The 18544-nt window shown below is 36.6% G+C and overlaps 1 protein-coding gene across 9 annotated transcripts in view; it reads right to left on the minus strand.

Annotated features, from left to right (window-relative positions):
• The window catches only part of STRN3 (striatin 3), a 64362-nt gene continuing 45818 nt past the window's right edge, over positions 1-18544 (minus strand). For 6 of the 9 annotated variants that reach the window (XM_080619832.1, XM_080619836.1, XM_080619834.1 and 3 more), the window contains 9 exons: positions 16534-16667; positions 11117-11292; positions 10936-10983; positions 8775-8896; positions 7469-7636; positions 7075-7215; positions 3908-4039; positions 3145-3231; positions 1-3038 (listed from right to left, as the gene is read on the minus strand). In XM_080619832.1, the coding sequence (XP_080475958.1) occupies positions 2869-3038; positions 3145-3231; positions 3908-4039; positions 7075-7215; positions 7469-7636; positions 8775-8896; positions 10936-10983; positions 11117-11292; positions 16534-16667 (1178 nt within the window). In that variant the 3' untranslated portion in view covers positions 1-2868. The remainder of the gene's footprint in view (positions 3039-3144; positions 3232-3907; positions 4040-7074; positions 7216-7468; positions 7637-8774; positions 8897-10935; positions 10984-11116; positions 11293-16533; positions 16668-18544) is intronic. The other 3 variants (XM_080619839.1, XM_080619838.1, XM_080619833.1) reach the window with 1 other exon arrangement.

Raw genomic sequence — 18544 nt, forward strand, 5'->3', positions numbered from 1 at the left:
TTAGAGAGTGTTGTTAAAGTTCAACAAATGAAGCCTCGTTATAGCATTTGATCCACTACGCATTAGTGAACTAAGATGACTGTGAAGATTTCAATTTTGAAAGGAAAATAAGCAAATATTTTTGGTTTTACCATTTCAATTTTAATACAATTCAGAAAAAAAAAAAAAAAAGTAAATGTTATGCATGGCAATGTTTATTAAACAATCACATTTCATTTAAGCATTAAAATGCAGCAGTCTGGAAAAGCTGCCAGAAACAATGTTTGGCTTCAGAAAAGGCGATTATGAAATTACTTCCAATAAAATTCAAATACTCTTGTCTGTTGATTAGTTGAATGCTTTAGACTGGAAGGAACAAAAAGTGCAAATCAGCTGAATGTTACTTTCAAAAGTAAAGTCTTAGTGTCCTACAAGCAGTTACTGAAAGGCCTCATCTTAACCTTCATGGTAAAGGACAAAATTCTCTGATTTCTATACAACTATAATTTACTGTAACATTTCAAAACAACATAACATTATTACTAAACAAAAATTAATTTCAGAATAGAACTGCAGTATTCTGCCTACCATAAGCACCTTTTTTTTTTTTTTAAATCTAATTTGCTTGACATGAGATGGTATGAGATACATTTTCACTGCAAAAGTGGAAACTTACATGGAACAATACAGTTACAACCACTTATAGGAACATGTTCTAGCTTAAGGTAATTTATACCTAAACATACTACTTTTACATGGAAATCCAAGATCCATATTGTGGTATTCTGTTTCTCCTGATTTACTTCCAGGAAAGTGACTCATCACAGAGTAGCTAAATGTTGACCTGCAGCTTAGACTTTTGTGCATCATCTTCACTGGAGTACTTGTAAAGAAATGGACAAAGGTTAATAGATAATATTTGACATATGGGCAAATTTTATGCATTTTCAAATAATTTTTAAATTTTTGTTTTTAATTCAACACAATGATTCAGTAGCAGTTTGAAATAAAAACCAGGGTATCCTTCTGGCTCCTAAATCACTTGAGAATCACTTCATGTACAGAGACTGTGAAAAACAGTACAATTATCATCTTATAAAGACTCTAAAAAACACACCGGCAATTTTCAATTTGTTCTTGTAAAAATTTTCAGAAATACCGTGGAAACATGTTCTTATATGTGGGTACTGCTGCTTGAAACTGAACAGTTGGTTGACATCCAGACAACAATTTTCCAAAAGCAAAGCAGCTTATAAGCATAATAAACAAATGGTCATTTTTCTAAAATTTAGACCTAATTTAGTAATTGGTAGAATGACACTTTCAAACTGTGTAACACAAAATAATGTAGCCAACAGTAACATACAGGTACACCATTTAATATTTATTATATGCATTTATGTACATTATTTTTCAACAGCTGTACTTCTGCTATGTGGTACAATCTTAAAAATTTGCTGATTCATAGTCTGTAAAACAGAAACCTTACAAAACTCATCAAAACTCGCAAACTGATCAGAAAAGTTTTGTGGAAGACTAGAAAAAATACTTTATTGTATTAATCATGCATTACACAAACAAAATCTTTAGTTACACCATAAACTGAAGCACATCTGAAAATAAAATAAAAGCAGGGAATAACTAGTCAAAACACAGCAGATTTATGAATCTTGAATCAACTACTTTTGTATTCTATTTGAAACGCAAATAAAAAATAATTTTCACTCCAAAAGTTCTGAAACAAGGTTGGTTTTCGGAATCAACTCCACTCCAGGTACTTAACCAGAAGAAAAAAAAAAATTCCTGGTTTGCAACTTCAGAATTATCAAACGTCCCATTTTCTCATCTATTTTAGACTGTTCAAAGAGTGCCATAATAGATATACAGGGCCCTTTAACACACTACATAAAAGGATATAAAGACCAACAAAAAGTGAAATAAATAACAATAGGCCATTAGCAAGATGGGTAATCCTTGATAAATAAACTCGTAAATACAGTAAGATGTACAAAATATCACATAGTGATAGGATGCCAAGATTAATTTTTTTTTTTAAGAGTTCATTTGGGGGGGTTAACCCCTCTGTGTTTCATTTGAACACATTTTACAGTCCTTTATTTATGAAGACAGTTATGCGATGATGATGAATTAGCATCCTTATGCAAGGACTTAACTGAGCTGTATTAGGCAAAAGAAGGGAAGAGTGTGGTTACACGGCAGCGGGTCAGTGAGATCTCTGTGTTTAGGGTTCTATAATGCAGAAAAACATTATCAATACAATCTTGAGCACTGTTGTGACAGGCTAAATATATAAAAAGACTTATAAAAACTAGAATTTTATCCAAACATTTTGTGCAACTAATGCTAAAATATTTTAAGTTAAATTTCCTTTTCTTTAAAGCAAAATAAAAGTTTAAAAGGGGAATCTGTGGCATTCAACTGATAAACAGAAGATTACTAAGAGATGAAAAGAAAGCTACTCTTGGAGCTCACTTCCCCCCACAAGAGCACCACATTCCTAACCCTAAGGCAGCACACAGAGTCCAAAATAAAAGTCTTTTGTAAGATCAGACTCCACGTTTGCTTAAAGACACCTAAAGAACAGACATACGCTCAGTTCATATCCAGTCAAGGCTACAAATACTGGTTTTCTTTTTTGTACTTCTCCCCACCCCCCCAAATACAGTAATTACAGTTAAATGAATGAGCCTGACATTGTTCAAGATGTGGTGACTTTTCACCAACTTATACCTGCCCCACATAAAAGCCTTCACTCAGGCAGATCAGATGTAGTGTCTTATTGGTAACCTTATAATTGATGGCAGTGATGCATTCCCTCTTTTTTGTCCAAACAGACCTGCTGTTATGATGCAGGTTTGTTTTGCTATGTCACACAAATACTTTGGCAAGGGCATCAGCTCCTGCACTGGCAATATATGCTTTTGACGGATGAAATGCTACATCATAAATTGATTCATCCAGCTTTTTCCTATGAGCTGTTATTTCCTGCACACATGTCTTGCTGTCCAAATTCCATAACCTAATGGAACAATCATGGCCTGTTTAGGAAAAAAGAAAAAAAGACAAAAGACAGATTTGTCAGACACATGAGTGCATCATAAACACAAAATTTACAGAGCATACAGAATATTAAAAACCCCTTACTTCCAGACATTAAATAGATTCCATTAGGATCTACAGCTAGACTTGTGACAGCATCCAAGTGAGCAACCATAGAATGGATCATTTTACCTGAAAGCAAAACAAACAGTGAATTTCCTGTGAAGTACTGTTTCTTTTAAAAATAACATTGCCATTAAAAGCTACACTTTCAGCTTTTAATCTAAATAACTCAAATCTAAATAAATCTAAATAACAAGCTTATTTAGATTTGAATAATATCTGAATGATACAATTCTGTTAGAAATTAAGTTTCAACTGCAGACTCCTGTGTAAGCATATGAGTAAATGACATGGAATTCTCAAGAACACATTCCCATTATAAGCACACTTTTTATCCACCTAGCATCTTTACTGATAGCAATGACATTGAAGACCAATCCTAAAATGGCTGTGAGAGAACTGCAATTTTTAGACCCTTAAATAACTTAATAGCTGCCTCAGCAGGACAAAGCATTGACACATTGTCAACGCTTTGTAAAAAGAGACTTACTGAGTCATACTAAAGGTTCATCTATCTTTGACATTGCTAGGACAGAGGCTAGCAGTGAAAAAACAAAGAAAATAAAACTAAGGCAACTCTATGTGATACTTGCCCAGAATACTCTCCAGAGAAGGTACAGAAGAGGTTTCATCTTAGAAATACCAGAAGTTCTATTTTGTGTAAAACTGCATCACTAGTAAGCTTTCTGCAAATTGCTTCCCCCCCATGTCCATACAGATTTAGTTTAAACATATTCATACATACACATTAGGTTCTCTTCATCCTTACCCGTTTTGTTGTCAAAAAATTTGATGTGTCTATCTTCATGTGCTGTAATAGTTACAGGAAGTGTGGGATGACTTACTACCTTGTTAACATGATTATTTGATTGTACACCTGAAAATAAAATAAAAAATATTCACCTGCCTTAAAGTAAGGGTTAATTTAAAATGAGAACATTTCAGCATTACACTTTTGCTTACTATATTAAGTAATATGATACAACTAGTATTTTAGGAACAGCATCAATGAATTTCCTAACAAATAAATAATAAGCTATGTAGTCTAAATAGCTAAGCTATGGTCTTCATCCAACGTAGTGTAAGGTTAAAGCTGTACAAATGGTTTATACACATGAAAGATTCTTGAGAGACATAGCAAACAAACCAAGCAAGTACTGCAGGGCAGCACTAGTCAAGTGGAAACAAACTCTGACATCTAGGATGTGTTTAGCACACACCTCATACCTTCAGATTAAAAAGATATAGCTTGGGGGAAAAAAAAAAAAATTTAGATAACTGAAGTCAACCTAACTTATGATACTGTCAGATATACTTATGTCTTATTTCAAGGTATAGAAAGAAACAATGAATGCTTTAGAATCTCTTTACAAGTTTTTAGAATAGAATCATAGAATCATAGAATAGTTAGGGTTGGAAAGGACCTTAAGATCATCTAGTTCCAACCCCCCTGCCATGGGCAGGGACACCCCACACTAAACCAGGTCACCCAAGGCCTCATCCAACCTGGCCTTGAACACCGCCAAGGATGGAGCATTCACAACCTCCCTGGGCAACCCATTCCAGTGCCTCACCACCCTTTACTCACAGTAAAGAATTTCTTCCTTATATCCAATCTAAATTCCCCTGTTTAAGTTTGAACCCATTACCCCTTGTCCTGTAACTACAGTCCCTGATGAACAGTCCATCCCCAGCATCCTTGTAGGCCCCCTTCCGATACTGGAAGACTGCTATGAGGTCTCCACGCAGCCTTCTCTTCTCCAGGCTGAACAGCCCCAACTTTCTCAGCCTGTCTCCATACGGGAGGTGCTCCAGTCCCCTGATCATCCTCCTGGCCCTCCTCTGGACTTGTTCCAACAGTTCCATGTCCTTTTTATCTTGACGACACCAGAACTGCACACAATACTCCAAGTGAGGTCTCACGAGAGCAGAGTAGAGGGACAGGATCACCTCCTTTGACCTGCTGGTCACGCTCCTCTTGATGCAGCCCAGGATACGGTTGGCTTTCTGGGCTGCGAGCACACACTGAAGCCAGATCATGTTCAGTTTCTCATCGACCAACACCCCCAAGTCCTTCTCTGCAGGGCTGCTCTGAATCTCTTCTCTGCCCAGCCTGTAGCCATGCCTGGGATCGCTCCGACCCACGTGGAGGACCTTGCACTTGGCATGGTTAAACTTCATCAGGTTGGCATCAGCCCACCTCACAAGCATGTCAAGGTCCCTCTGGATGGCATCCCTTCCCTCCGGCGTATCAACCGAACCACACAGCTTGGTGTCATTGGCAAACTTGCTGAGGGCGCACTCAATCCCACGGTCCATGTCACCAACAAAGATGTTGAACAAGACCGGTCCCAACACCGATCCCTGAGGGACACCACTCGTTACCGGTCTCCAGCCGGAAATGGAGCCATTGACCACAACTCTTTGCATGCGGCCATCCAGCCAGTTCTTTATCCACTGAGTGGTCCACCCATCAAATGGATGTCCCTCCAATTTAGAGACAAGGATGTCATGTGGGACAGTGTCAAAGGCTTTGCACGAGTCCAGATAGATGACGTCAACTGCTCTGCCCCTGTCCATCAGTTTCGTAGCCCCATCATAGAAGGCCACCAAATTGGTCAGGCAGGATTTCCCCTTAGTGAAGCCATGCTGGCTGTCACCAACCACCTCCTTGTTTTTCATGTGCCTTAGCATGCCTTCCAGGAGAAACTCTTTCAAAAACACTGTATCTTGATATGCCAGTGTTTTAAGGCTTGTTCCCTTAATTTTCGGGCTTATTTTCCATTGGGGCCCTTCAGCCTGGAGAAGAGCAGGCTGCGTGGAAACCTCACAGCAGTCTTCCAGTATCTGAAAGGGGCCTATAAGAATGCTGCGGAGGGACTCTTCATTAGGGACTGTAGTGACAGGACAAGGGGTAACGGGTTAAAACTTAAACAGGGGAAGTTTAGACTGGATATAAGGAGGAAGTTCTTTACTGTGAGGGTGGTGAGGCACTGGAATGGGTTGCCCAAGGAAGTTGTGAATGCTCCCATCCCTGGCTGTGTTCAAGGCCAGGTTGGACAGAGCCTTAGGTGACATGGTTTAGTGCAAGGTGTCCCTGCCCCATGGCAGGGGGGTTGGAACTTGATGATCTTAAGGTCCTTTCCATCCCTAAGTATTCTACGATTCTCACTTTGAACTCAAAAAGGCATTTTTCTTATTTGTGATGTTGATGCTGTTTTTTGCACAAGCTACCTAGAATATATCTTTTACACAGGTTTGTTACCTGTGTTGAACCCTTTATATAACCTACGTACTACCAAGTATAATCAACTAAGTAAACTAGATTATTCAGAGGGGAGAAGCTAATTCTCCCCTTGCATTATTCTTTTAGATCTCATTCCATAGTAACGAATGACCAGAAACTGGAAGTTTTCCTTCTGCAGTACTTTCATAAGTTTAAGCTAAGAAGGCTCCTCTGTCTACAGTTTCATCAGATACACACAATTCTTAAACAGCTACATTATTTGTAACAACAGAATTTCTAATATTAAAAGTTCCACAGGAGAAAGTGCATATAATCACGGCCTGTGCAGAATTTGATACTGAACTAATATTCTGCTTAATTAATTTACTTATCTTAATATCCTCCATGTCAAAGCTATATAATGAAAACTGTGTTTTAATATGCAATTCAGATAATTGAATCTTGAGAAATCCAGCTGAGAACAAAACCTGTTGTTCTTGCCATGACCACTTTCAAATCCTGCTAATCCACATTCTCTTCTACAGAGTCTGTTCCAAGCATCTAACTCCAAAACTGCATGATGCAGTAGATGAACAAAATATTTTAATTTACTTCACCATATAATAAAACTTTAATAAAGGTACCTTATTCAAGATGGACATTCAATACAGAAGAGCTTTACGTACCAGATTCTATTTGTGATGAAAGCATTACTACTGACTGGGATGTTTCCAAATCATATATGACTGTGCTGCCAGTGTTAAAAGATGCCACCATGTGAGCAGGGTCACAACCTATAAAGTCAATTGATGTAGGTATTCCATGCTCTAGAAAGAGAGAAAAATTACTTTAGAAAGACTAAAACCCTTCTGAAATTCTTGACAGTTTAAATATGTAGTTTGTTTTATACTTGTACTTGAAAGAAATTCATCCCTTCTTTGAAGTAATGCATCAGCATTATTTTATTAAAAGATCTTTTTCTTTTAGTCCAGTTTCCTGGTTAGGCTAACCGGAGATAATGAGCCCAGATGCATCATCAGCTGCCTCATTACATTCTCAAAAATCACTGCAAAACCTTACCTTTCTCTCCATTGTAAGTGCAAATACAGGGCATTTTTTCTGGTGGGTTCCATAATCTAATAGTGCCATCTGCTGAACAAGATAGTAAGTGATTCTTTACACCGCTGTAAGCAAGACCCCAGACTGCATCTGTGTGAGCAATTAATGTGCCAGCTAGAACGTTTGGCTCTGGAAAAACACATACAAAAAAAAAACCAACACAAAAGCTCAGAAATCAAACTTTTTTAGTGCAGAAACATTAAATAAGTATTTTTTGTATCTCAATGTAAGTTAAATCCCACATAAAACTGTCATACAACCCCCCCAGGCCTTCCTATTTAAACAACAGCTAGAATATTACACAAGAGGTCATCTTGTACAACCGAAAACCAAATCAACACAACATAACCAACCAAACAAAAACACCCACAAGAAAAACACAAACACCAAACAAACTCCAAAGGCAAGAAACAAACAAATAAAAAGCACTCCAACAGAAAAATCTAAACCCCTGCTAATCAGAGCTCTCTCTTTTAAAAAAACAACCCTGTCACTTGAGTAGAGATGGTTCTGTCAGAGGTCCATGACACTGATACCAACTATCTTACCTACATGAACTCATCAGGCCATTTTTACTGATTAGACTACAATGAATAATTTTTTAGCAGAGAGGCACAATCTGAGCTTACATATTGGTTTTGAGGGACTGAGAAAAGCGGCCTTCCAAAATCTGTGCAAGACGGCACTGCTTCCCATCTCACTGCCACAGAATATGCAGCCTGAGTGTTGCATTAGCTCACTCGAAACAATGACACAAGGGAGAGAGGAAGCCGACTGTCCCATTCAGTGTTCAGTGAACCATGAAACTGCACCCTCAGAATTACATTAAGCACAAAATGCTTATCACCACAAATGGCAGGATAGTGATGCAAAATTTTCCAAACAGTTATCAACTCCTTAATTTTAGAGATGCTGGCTATGGGAACAGAGTTGCATATCAGAAACATGGCACACTGAATTTGAGCACACTCATCTTAGTTTTCTGAGAAATTCCTATCAAAGAAATAATTCAAGAATTTGGAATTCTGGTTCAAACTAGTTTCTTAAAAAACTAAGAGTTATGATTATTTTTTTCTTTCCTGTTTAAACCTCAGAAATGTCCAGTCTTCCTCTTACAGTTCTATACAAAGTAAATGACTAGAGCAAGTGGGAATAAACATTTACTGTACACAAAGTTGAAACACAATCTAGTTGATAAATAGTAGTTACAGTCCACAAAATGTTGAAGACAGTGGTCACAAGTTGTTTATCTTTTAAAAATACTTACCATAGGTATCGTATGGATCCACGTTGGGGCTAGGCATGTTCCACCACTGGATGGTTGCATCAATACCACCACTGAAACACTGTTCTCCATTGGAACTAATTGCCAATGACAACACAGGTCCACTATTGCGAGACAGAGAAAAAAAAGTTTACTGGTACTGCCTACAGGACAGAAGTGAAAATCTGGCTATCTGCTTTCAAAAAACAACTGGACTGGATCATGTATTTAAAAAATTTCGAACTCCAAAGAAATAGTTCTGTTAAAACCTTTTTTATGGCTCAACAAGTGATACCAAAACCTCTATTAAAATATTAACATATTAACTAAAACTATCTGAATTCAAGCAATTCAAAGACCACCACCTTATTTCTCAGAAGCAACTACACCTACAAATGGCAAATTTTTACAGTGCATCTATGCCAATCTAATAGCCAGCTACGCTGATAAAGGTGGTTGTAGCTCTTACTCCCTCACCGCCAACTATTTTCTCATCCTATTTTAGGAAATGACAGTAATCTATGCCCCAGTAAATGGTTCAGAAAAAATTATCCTAGGAAGAGTACTTTTGGGTCAAGATTAAACTTTTACTGGTTTTAACTTCTTCAGCCTGTTTGCTGTGGTATAGACAAGTATAAGCTGTGGCCCAAAGGAAGAAGCAAGTCCACTCCTTTGGACACACTACTAAGGTAGGTTTAACTGTATTGTAAAACCGTATCGCCAAGATTAGATGCCTGGCTGCTCTGACAGGCCATGCTCAGGACATAAGATGTTCACCAGTTGTTTAAGTGCAGATGAGCAAACTAAAAAGACATATTTGAAGATGGTGAAGAGTACTGGTTGAATCCACCTACGTATTTGGCAAAGTGAAGAACAAAGGTGGGCTGAAAGGGAATGTTGCTCAAAGACTGCCTGAGGGGAAAAATAGTATAATTACTTGGCTACCAGTCTCATTGGAAGTCAGGGTGGGGATCAGTTTTGTACCAAGACTTCCCCAAACCTTACTTTCTGATATTCATTAACAAAACCCCACATAATAGCCCAAATTCAGACAGAGAAAGAGACAATTCAATTGTTCTTTGACCCTCAAAGAACACTTTAATCACTTGAAAGAATACTTGTATTTGAACATGAGGAAAAATTAGCCATCCAGTCCTAGGCAAGAATCTTTTATGCTTTAGCTAGTAAGCCTAAAGATATTACGTTCTATCAAGTGGCTTAAGGGAAGGAGGAGGGTGACGACAGTATGTACAATATAAGCTACTTTTTTTATTTTTTTTTTTTTGAGGGCAGCACAAGAAGCGCTATCCAATTCCACGCTTAACAAGGAGCTCTTTGTGAAACTTACTTGCTAACTGGATCTTCAGTTATATAAGCGAAATACATTCAAACTACTGTGACTGGCTACGGACTGCACATTTTTGCCTTGCCTTCTTATTGGAAGGAAGCAGAACTCAAAACTTTACTCAGGTATTAATCAGCTTCTTGATTACAACCATTATTTCACTGATTTCGAAGTTACCCCAGCCCCAAAAGGCATATGTATAAACTAATACTCCTGCCTTATCTACTACTTTGGCCTATACTGGCAATGAAGTTTTCTCTTACTCTTGTTCAAGCCCCTAAAAAGAATTCAGAGCCCTCCTAGCCACTTGTGTGATCTCCTGATTTTTCACTCACTGAATCCACATTTAATTTGGGGTTTTTTTTCGGTTTGGGACTGGTTTTTTTGGGTGGGGTGGGTTTTCTTGTTTTGTTTTGTTTTTTTGTCCTGATGATTGCATCTGTACTTTTAATTTCTAACTTCTCAGTCCTGTATCTAAAGATACTAGGTAAGACTAATAAATTCTACCTTATTAATTTTATTCACATACTACATATAAAATCCACAGTCCAAGACACAGGTGTCACTCATTGTCTGATTTCATTATCTTCTCTCCTTTCCATTGCAACTTAACCATATTTGCTACTTCCTGTTATGTTATCATGGACTGTGCAATTCATGACAGGGACTCAGTAGTTACCTGTTTTTACAAAGTATGATGGACCTTGTCTACATGATGTAAAAACAGAATATATTTCTGGCTTTTACTATTAAGTGTCTTATAAATCTGTGAGGCAATGACAATATATTTATCAAGCATTAATTATGTAAAACACTTACATGTGGGCCCTAAACGTGTAGATGGGTTCTACATCTAAAGAGGCACTCCTGAAAGAGACAGGAATAATTACTACATTATATGAAATCTCTACTGAAAAACTGTGAGAACAGTTAAGAGTTTAATCAATTTCAAAGGCATTTCAAAACACAATCAATGTTTTATAGAAACCCATATACTTGCTTTTTGGCAGGAACTGTTTTCTGCAAATTCCAAAGTTTTAGGGTATGGTCCTCAGAGGCTGTAACCAGCACAGGCTCTACAGGATGAAAAGCTAATGCCCGAACTCCATCAAAATGACTGCGTAGCGTATACTTAGGGTTCCATGTCTTCCGAAAGGCATCTTTATTAGCTGGCAGCTTAAAAAACCAAGAAGGATTAATTTTACCTTGGGTTTAAAAATATGCATAATATGCATCTCCCTGTATTTTAAGACGATACACTATTTTTGATTCAGCTAATATATGTTCAATCTTAAGTTTGCATTTATCTATTGATCTGTAGCTTCCTCTCCGGCATGCAAGGTATGGAATGGAGTATAATGCTGAATACACAGACAAGAAGCCTTGATCTTTCAAAAGCTGGTTTTAATCCTTCTGTGCAATAATACTTTAATTCTTCTTTCCTGAAGGAAGATAAAGGTTCCATTGCTTAAGTTGTCTGCGCCCAAGGAAGAGATTACAACTGTCAAAAGCTTATTTATCACTTAAACATAATAAAAATGAGCTTCACATGCCTAGTGTGTGATCTTCCTCATATAAGTAACTTGACTGAGAATGACAGGAAACATGTAATTCTTAAATACTTCTACATGTGAAGGTATGTATGCAAAAATAGATAAGATTTCAATACACACTTGTAAAGATTTTAAATATAACATTACATACAAATATTTTTAAAGTTTTTAATGATTTTTAAATATATTCATGAGACAATAACTTAATTAATATGTGAAGTGAACTTAGTTAATATGTGAAGCAAAATACACAAACTTTTCATTTATATATTATGAACACCCAATTCATACTCCTAACCTATAGATTACTAGGCTAAAACATGGAAGTTAGAGCTGCTTAATATTAATTGTAAGTAACTCAGAAGAGTTACCAGAAAACCTCAAACTCTAACGATGGCAAAAGACTAATTTAGAGCTCTGAATTACAATTTATATTACGCAGAGAGCAGATCCTTAGAAGACTATATCCCATTTCTGCTAAGCTTCCATCATAAGGAGAAGTACATGTGCAGGTACTTTTCTTTTCCCCGCAAGTAACTATAAAGGGAGTTTACAGAAATGTAAAACTGTTTAATCTAATTAAAGTAGATGACCGAATTTATTTAATAATTAGATTAATTATTAATTAGATGACCGAAATTAGCAAACTAAGAATGAATGGAAACTAATCCTATCCTCTGCCTTACAGACTAACTATTTACCACGTAATTGTTAAAGCATGTTTCTCAGATGTGGGGCAGATTCTCTCAGTATGATATTTTCAGCAATAGTATTAAGAGATTAAAATCTCCCATAGATAATAAAATATTAGTACTTTGTCAGGACTGAAAATCTATATCCTGGACTGAATTACTACTACTCATTCAAAGCAAATCTGATTCTATCCAATCAAAATAAATAGAAAGGCTCAGACAATGAAATTTACTGTTCTAAGTTACAGATATGCAGACATTTGCTTTTCTCTTATATTTTTTCTCTTATGAATTTCTGGCCTAAGTGCAAGCTATGCCAAATTCAAATCAAGTAACTGAAACTTGTTATGTATAGCATTGTAACCTGTTTTTTTTTTTTTACCTTACAACAATAGATACCATAACAAAACTTCTCGTTTCCAATCTTCCTACTTTAGATGATACTGAATACTGAATACTGCAATAGTTTTATAATTTACTTAGCACTACCCTCCATATTATATACAAGCTTCATGAAAAGAATAATTTTAGTTTCAGGGAACACAGTGGAATTCTGGAGTTCTGCATTAAAATTGACATATTTCAGCCCTGTGTATTTCTTCACCTCCCTGAATCTAAAGTGGGTAAGAGACGGAAACAAACAAAAAACCCAAAACCAAAACAAAGGTATTTTTCTAGCAGAGTCCTTCAATAGTTTTAATCCTCATTATATATTCATCTGCCTGCTTAACTCATGTTGCCTCATTCACTTGTAGTGATCTGAGGCTTAGAGAAGTTAAAGCCAAACATCTGAAATAGCAATGGTTTATTTCAGCATGCTGTTATGTCCCAGATTAGACAGAAGACCTCAATTCTTGGGCGCGACATGCATTCACACCACACTGATTTCTATTGCAGTTGTGATTAAGTCATTCAAGAAAACCAGGAACAGATTATATAGTGGACTTAGTTTTCAAAAAAGAGGGAGAGAATTCATTAAATCTTTTTTGTTAAAATGGTTGTTGCAACGGTAACTTCATTCTCAGCAGTTCAGAGGAATCTGCTAAAATGCAATGTACAGAATTTACAGAAGTTACAAAAACCAAGGTACATTTAAGTACAGCCTTAAAGCTTGTATTTTTTTTAACAGACTTGAACATCTTTGTTCTTTCAGAAGACTCCATGTACAGCTTCCTAGAAATCTAGTTATATCTAAGCTGATTTTCTCTTGTTTATTTTCCCCCCCTCCATGTTTCCAATGAATCTTGACATCCTTAAAGTAAGTGAAAAAAAAATACTGGAAAAGACTAACCAACACACGTTTAAAAGCGATCCTTGCAACCTCTAAGAGAAAAAGGTAACCAGAAGTATAGGAAAAAACCAAACCAAAACAACAAAAAAACCCACAAAAAGACCCACTGAAACAAACAACAACAAAACAAACAAACGAACAAAAAACCCCAACCACCACCACCTCAGGAAAAAGTCTTGGACTTGGAAAAGGATTTGCTGATTAGAGAGAATAAATGTGAGATGCCAAGTCAGCCAGAAGCATAACGGGACAGTAGTAAAATATGACACTGTATATCAGTATTCTGAAGTGTGACATCTCAAAACAAAAGGCATGGACACACTGCCCCATTTAGTCAATGTTCTGTTGTAAATGCCAAAATACTGACAAAAGACAGACTATGGAACCACACTGCTTCACTAGGTCCTCTTCCCTTTTTCCCTGAACTTTGGTGGACTTTACTATACAGGACCATGAGGGATCAGCTGAATCCTTGATCCTAGTCCCCTGCCAGTGAACAGCCACAGAGCAGATGCTTAGAATAGCAGGTCTTCCAAACAAGTTCCCCTGCCCAAAACCACCGACCACCACCCAAACAAAAACTCTGTATAGATCAGGAGACACTAAACACTTCACATGTCCTAAGAAAGCTTAACCATAAAATCCTTAAATTTAGAGCAAGATGAAAAAAATACAAACTATACAACACACAAAACTGCTAAACAGATTAGAGAACGGTTGAAAACACGTGCTTTGTAATACTTGCTCAATCTAACCTAAAAAAATCCCTTTTTGCCTTCATTTTGTCTGTATGGGAACACAAGCAAGCAACCTATCTCTTCTACCTTATAAATCACCAGCAAGTTAGATTGAAAGAAACTACACCTATGCTAATCACAGGAAAAAACTAAAAACATCCCAGAAACCAAACCCTTAAAATAATCCCTAAAAAAAACCCAAAACAACCTCCCCAGGGAAGGAAGTTCTTCCTTCCCCTGCAGTCAACAGAAAAGCAATAATTAGTAACTGCAGTCAGTGTCTTTAAATGTTTTAATGTTTTTCCTTGATAATGTTCTGTTGATTGAAGTTTTCCAAATTTAGATGCTCTGCTAAATGAGGACTTTGCATTTTGCAGTCAATCCTACAACAGGAAAACAACCACCATCCTGTGCAGCTATGGAATCCAAGAATATACAAACAGGAGCATTTGATTTGGTAACAGCATTACTCCTTTAGCATACAAACAACTACATACACTGAGGTAAATATAAGGAATGAGATATTAAAAAAGACACTACTTGCAATGACTGTATTATCTTACAGATTGACTAACCTTAGGGACAACTTGTGCTCTAAATCATTTACATATAGAAAATTTTCCAGATATCATTCATAAGGTTTAAAACTTATTCTCCATCCTGTCCACATACCCTCTCCTTTTCAAAATACCACACTCATCAAGGAGTGCTACATGAAAGATAGTGGAATCCTGTTGTGTCTTTATGCACTGTAATGGCTAACACAAGCTATGTGAAGAGCATGGACCTATTGGGAGCAAAATGAAAGAAGTAGGAATATTCAAGTGTTTTTGGTTTTTTTATTTAAACATTAAACTTAGCTTAACATCATCAGGGACTGTAGTTACAGGACAAGGGGTAACGGGTTCAAACTTAAACAGGGGAAGTTTAGATTGGATATAAGGAAGAAATTCTTTACTGAGAGGGTGGTGAGGCACTGGAATGGGTTGCCCAGGGAGGTTGTGAATGCTCCATCCTTGGCGGTGTTCAAGGCCAGGCTGGATGAGGCCTTGGGTGGCATGGTTTAGTGTGAGGTGTCCCTGCCCATGGCAGGGGGGTTGGAACTAGATGATCTTAAGGTCCTTTCCAACCCTAACTATCCTATGATTCTATCTGGAGATTTACTGGAAAAGGAGCTGACTTCAGCTAAACTCATAGGGGCATGAGATTAACATGTCCTACAGGTGCTGTATTATGGGTATAATGTAAGACATGGTCTTACTGCACTGCAGATCCACAGCTATGTGGAAACAACTTCAGAAATTAAGAGCTATCAAGGAATGTTTAGCCTGAAGGAACACTGTGATGGAGAACTAACAGCATCTGAATTTCACTCTCTTAAGATCCATAAAAGGACAGACAAAAGAAGGGATCTTAAAATGAAAATTAAAACAACACTTTCTAGCTTTTCAAGTTTCTCTTTTCTGACACATGAAGAACTCAGAAGCCACCATGCGCTTTTCAGATACGCTCCATATATTTCTATGGTATCTTACCAACACTACCACCAATAATAATAATAATAATAATGGCCCAATCGCATCCTAAAAACACAAGACACTTTAAATGTAATACAATATATAAGACTTACCTGAACATATCCCTAACCAGCCATCAAATGTTACTAGCCAATGAAATAGTTATATAAACACTCTTGGGTTAATGAATATGGTCAAAGGAATGTCACAACACTTTGGCTTGTAATAAAAATGCACCCTAAAAGCTTGTATCTGAAGTATACTAGTATATATAGTCTATACTGTTAACACTACATAAACGCAAAAGGGAAAGCAAAGAAATAATATCAATATTTGTGTTTTATACCATGCCATCTCAATACTCCATGTCGGTGTATAATTAGCCATTTTTGTTCAAGCAAGTTAATTTTAAGGTGTCATGTTAAGTAGAAAACAAACAAGTCATCTCACTTAATTTTGAATACCCAAATCACTTAGCACATTCACAAGGTGTCTCTCCTCCCAAATAACAGTTTTTGCTAAAGAAACCCCTGTTCTTTGCGTCTGTTATGTTCGGGGGGGGGGGGGGGAAATGGGACTCAACTATTATTAAACTGCATAAAGAATTTAAAATAAAATTGCACTTACATCATAACTATAGTCTGCATCATTTGTTACTGTCAAGTCTGCAAGGTCTCCAAGGCCCAGTACACTTAACAACACATCATCAGAACCCATAATAAATGACTTGCCTCCTCCAGGTGGAAACGTTATTGGCTCAGCTACAAAGAACAAAACAGTTTCTTTAAGTCTCAATGTAGTTAGTCAAACTGATGAAAAAGTGCATTAATTCATCACTTACAAACAAAGCAGAAACTCGTATGTGCTACATATTGCCCCAACTAAAAAAAGAGCGCACGAAGACACGCACACATGTGCAAACACACACACATATATTTTAAATACACAATTCTTGTATCATGCTTTGTCATTTGATTTTAATTTTCGACAAGTGACTTGACTGACATCACTTTACACTGCAACATCAAATGTACATCCCTGGTGTCCAAATTCTCAGCTAAATATTTCATTCACTACACCATGCATGCTACCTGCAAATAAATGTCTGCTTTATACTAGTCAAATATCTCTACTTGCATGTGTAAGTATTTTTTATCTCTCAGACTAAAGGCCTCCTGTAAAACATCTCCTCTACTTAGAAATTTTCAGATGATTAAAAAAATGAAAACATTTGTTATTCATGAATTCCCTCTCTCACTTTCTCAGCATGATTCTGGATTCTAAATTAGAATACACTCAACTGGTATTTATCTTATCTAGCTGTGCCTTCCCCAAATCAATGTTCATTCAGAATTCACATATGAATAATAAACTTTCAAATATGCACCCATATTCTTTACACTCCAACAATTCTGTATATGTTCTTCTATCCACAAATATCAGTTTAGCAGTAACGAATAGGAATCAAGGCTTAAAAATTGTAGTACTTTAGCATATTTTAGAAGCTGCTTTTACTTGTCAGTATTCCTTTCCATGCAAAAATTAGGTCACTTGTTAGAAGTAGAGTACTTACACTTTAGCTAAGTGTAAACTTCAGCTAATTGCAAAATTTGCAAAATAATATTTGATCTTTAAAGATGTCAAGTATGATTTAACTTGCTTAACACTTGGATTTCACTGATTTGGCAGAGAGAGTTATGGTTTCACTTTAATGCCAACCCTTGCTTCTAATCCTCTGAGAAAACCCTTGAAACTCAGAGAAAACAAAATTTCTGGATCTGAAAAACATCTATATCCTAAGTTTTGTCTTACAAAAATAGTTCCAAACAAGAGGACTAATAATTAACACATTCCTGTTTTGAACACGCATCTTTACTATTTTGTATCACCACTGTCTGAGTGGCAACTCTGTTATGTTCCACTCCAGATGAGGAAGAGTAAACAAGACCACATGTAAAGTTATAGTTGTCTGGCATCATTGCTATGGCTATGCAAAGAGGAGTCAGCCCAGCCAGATCAAAAAATCACTTCAAGAAGTAAAGCAGTTCTAAATGCTTAAGAACTATTGTACCATTAAAAAATACAACCTTATTAGCACACAACTGTGAGAATCTAAAAAAAAAAAAAAAATCACGTACGTAAGAATAAAGACTGCTGTTCCTACATTTACATAAAAAGAGCAAACAGTATTAATACCATGCACAACCATCTCTTTCTAAAACATTCATAATCCGTACAAAGGTCTTGATCCATCAGAATGCTATGTTAACAGTTCAAAATAGCTTACCATGCCCTTGTATGAATGTTACTTCATTTCCATTAATATTTTACTAAAACTCTCAATTTGACAGTCTATTCCAAACACTCATATTTCACAAAAAGCCATATTCTTAGAAAACACCTAGCTATTTCTTCTTGGGCTTTGGGCTTTTAGGGGGCGCATGAGGGCATTATCAAGTCATCCATGATTATTAGATGAAAATTTCCAAGGATTTATTTCTTACTGAAAATGTCTGAGTTGAGTATAAAAGGAGATACACACAATACTTTATGAGAAGCAAGAAATGAAATAACATCACAAACATTCTGTGGGTGAACTGGGGAAAAAAAAGGGGGGGGTATAGAAGAAACAAAGGGG

The sequence above is a fragment of the Psittacula echo genome (assembly GCF_963264785.1).
Source record: "Psittacula echo genome assembly, chromosome: 5".
Taxonomy (NCBI): Eukaryota; Metazoa; Chordata; class Aves; order Psittaciformes; family Psittacidae; genus Psittacula; species Psittacula echo.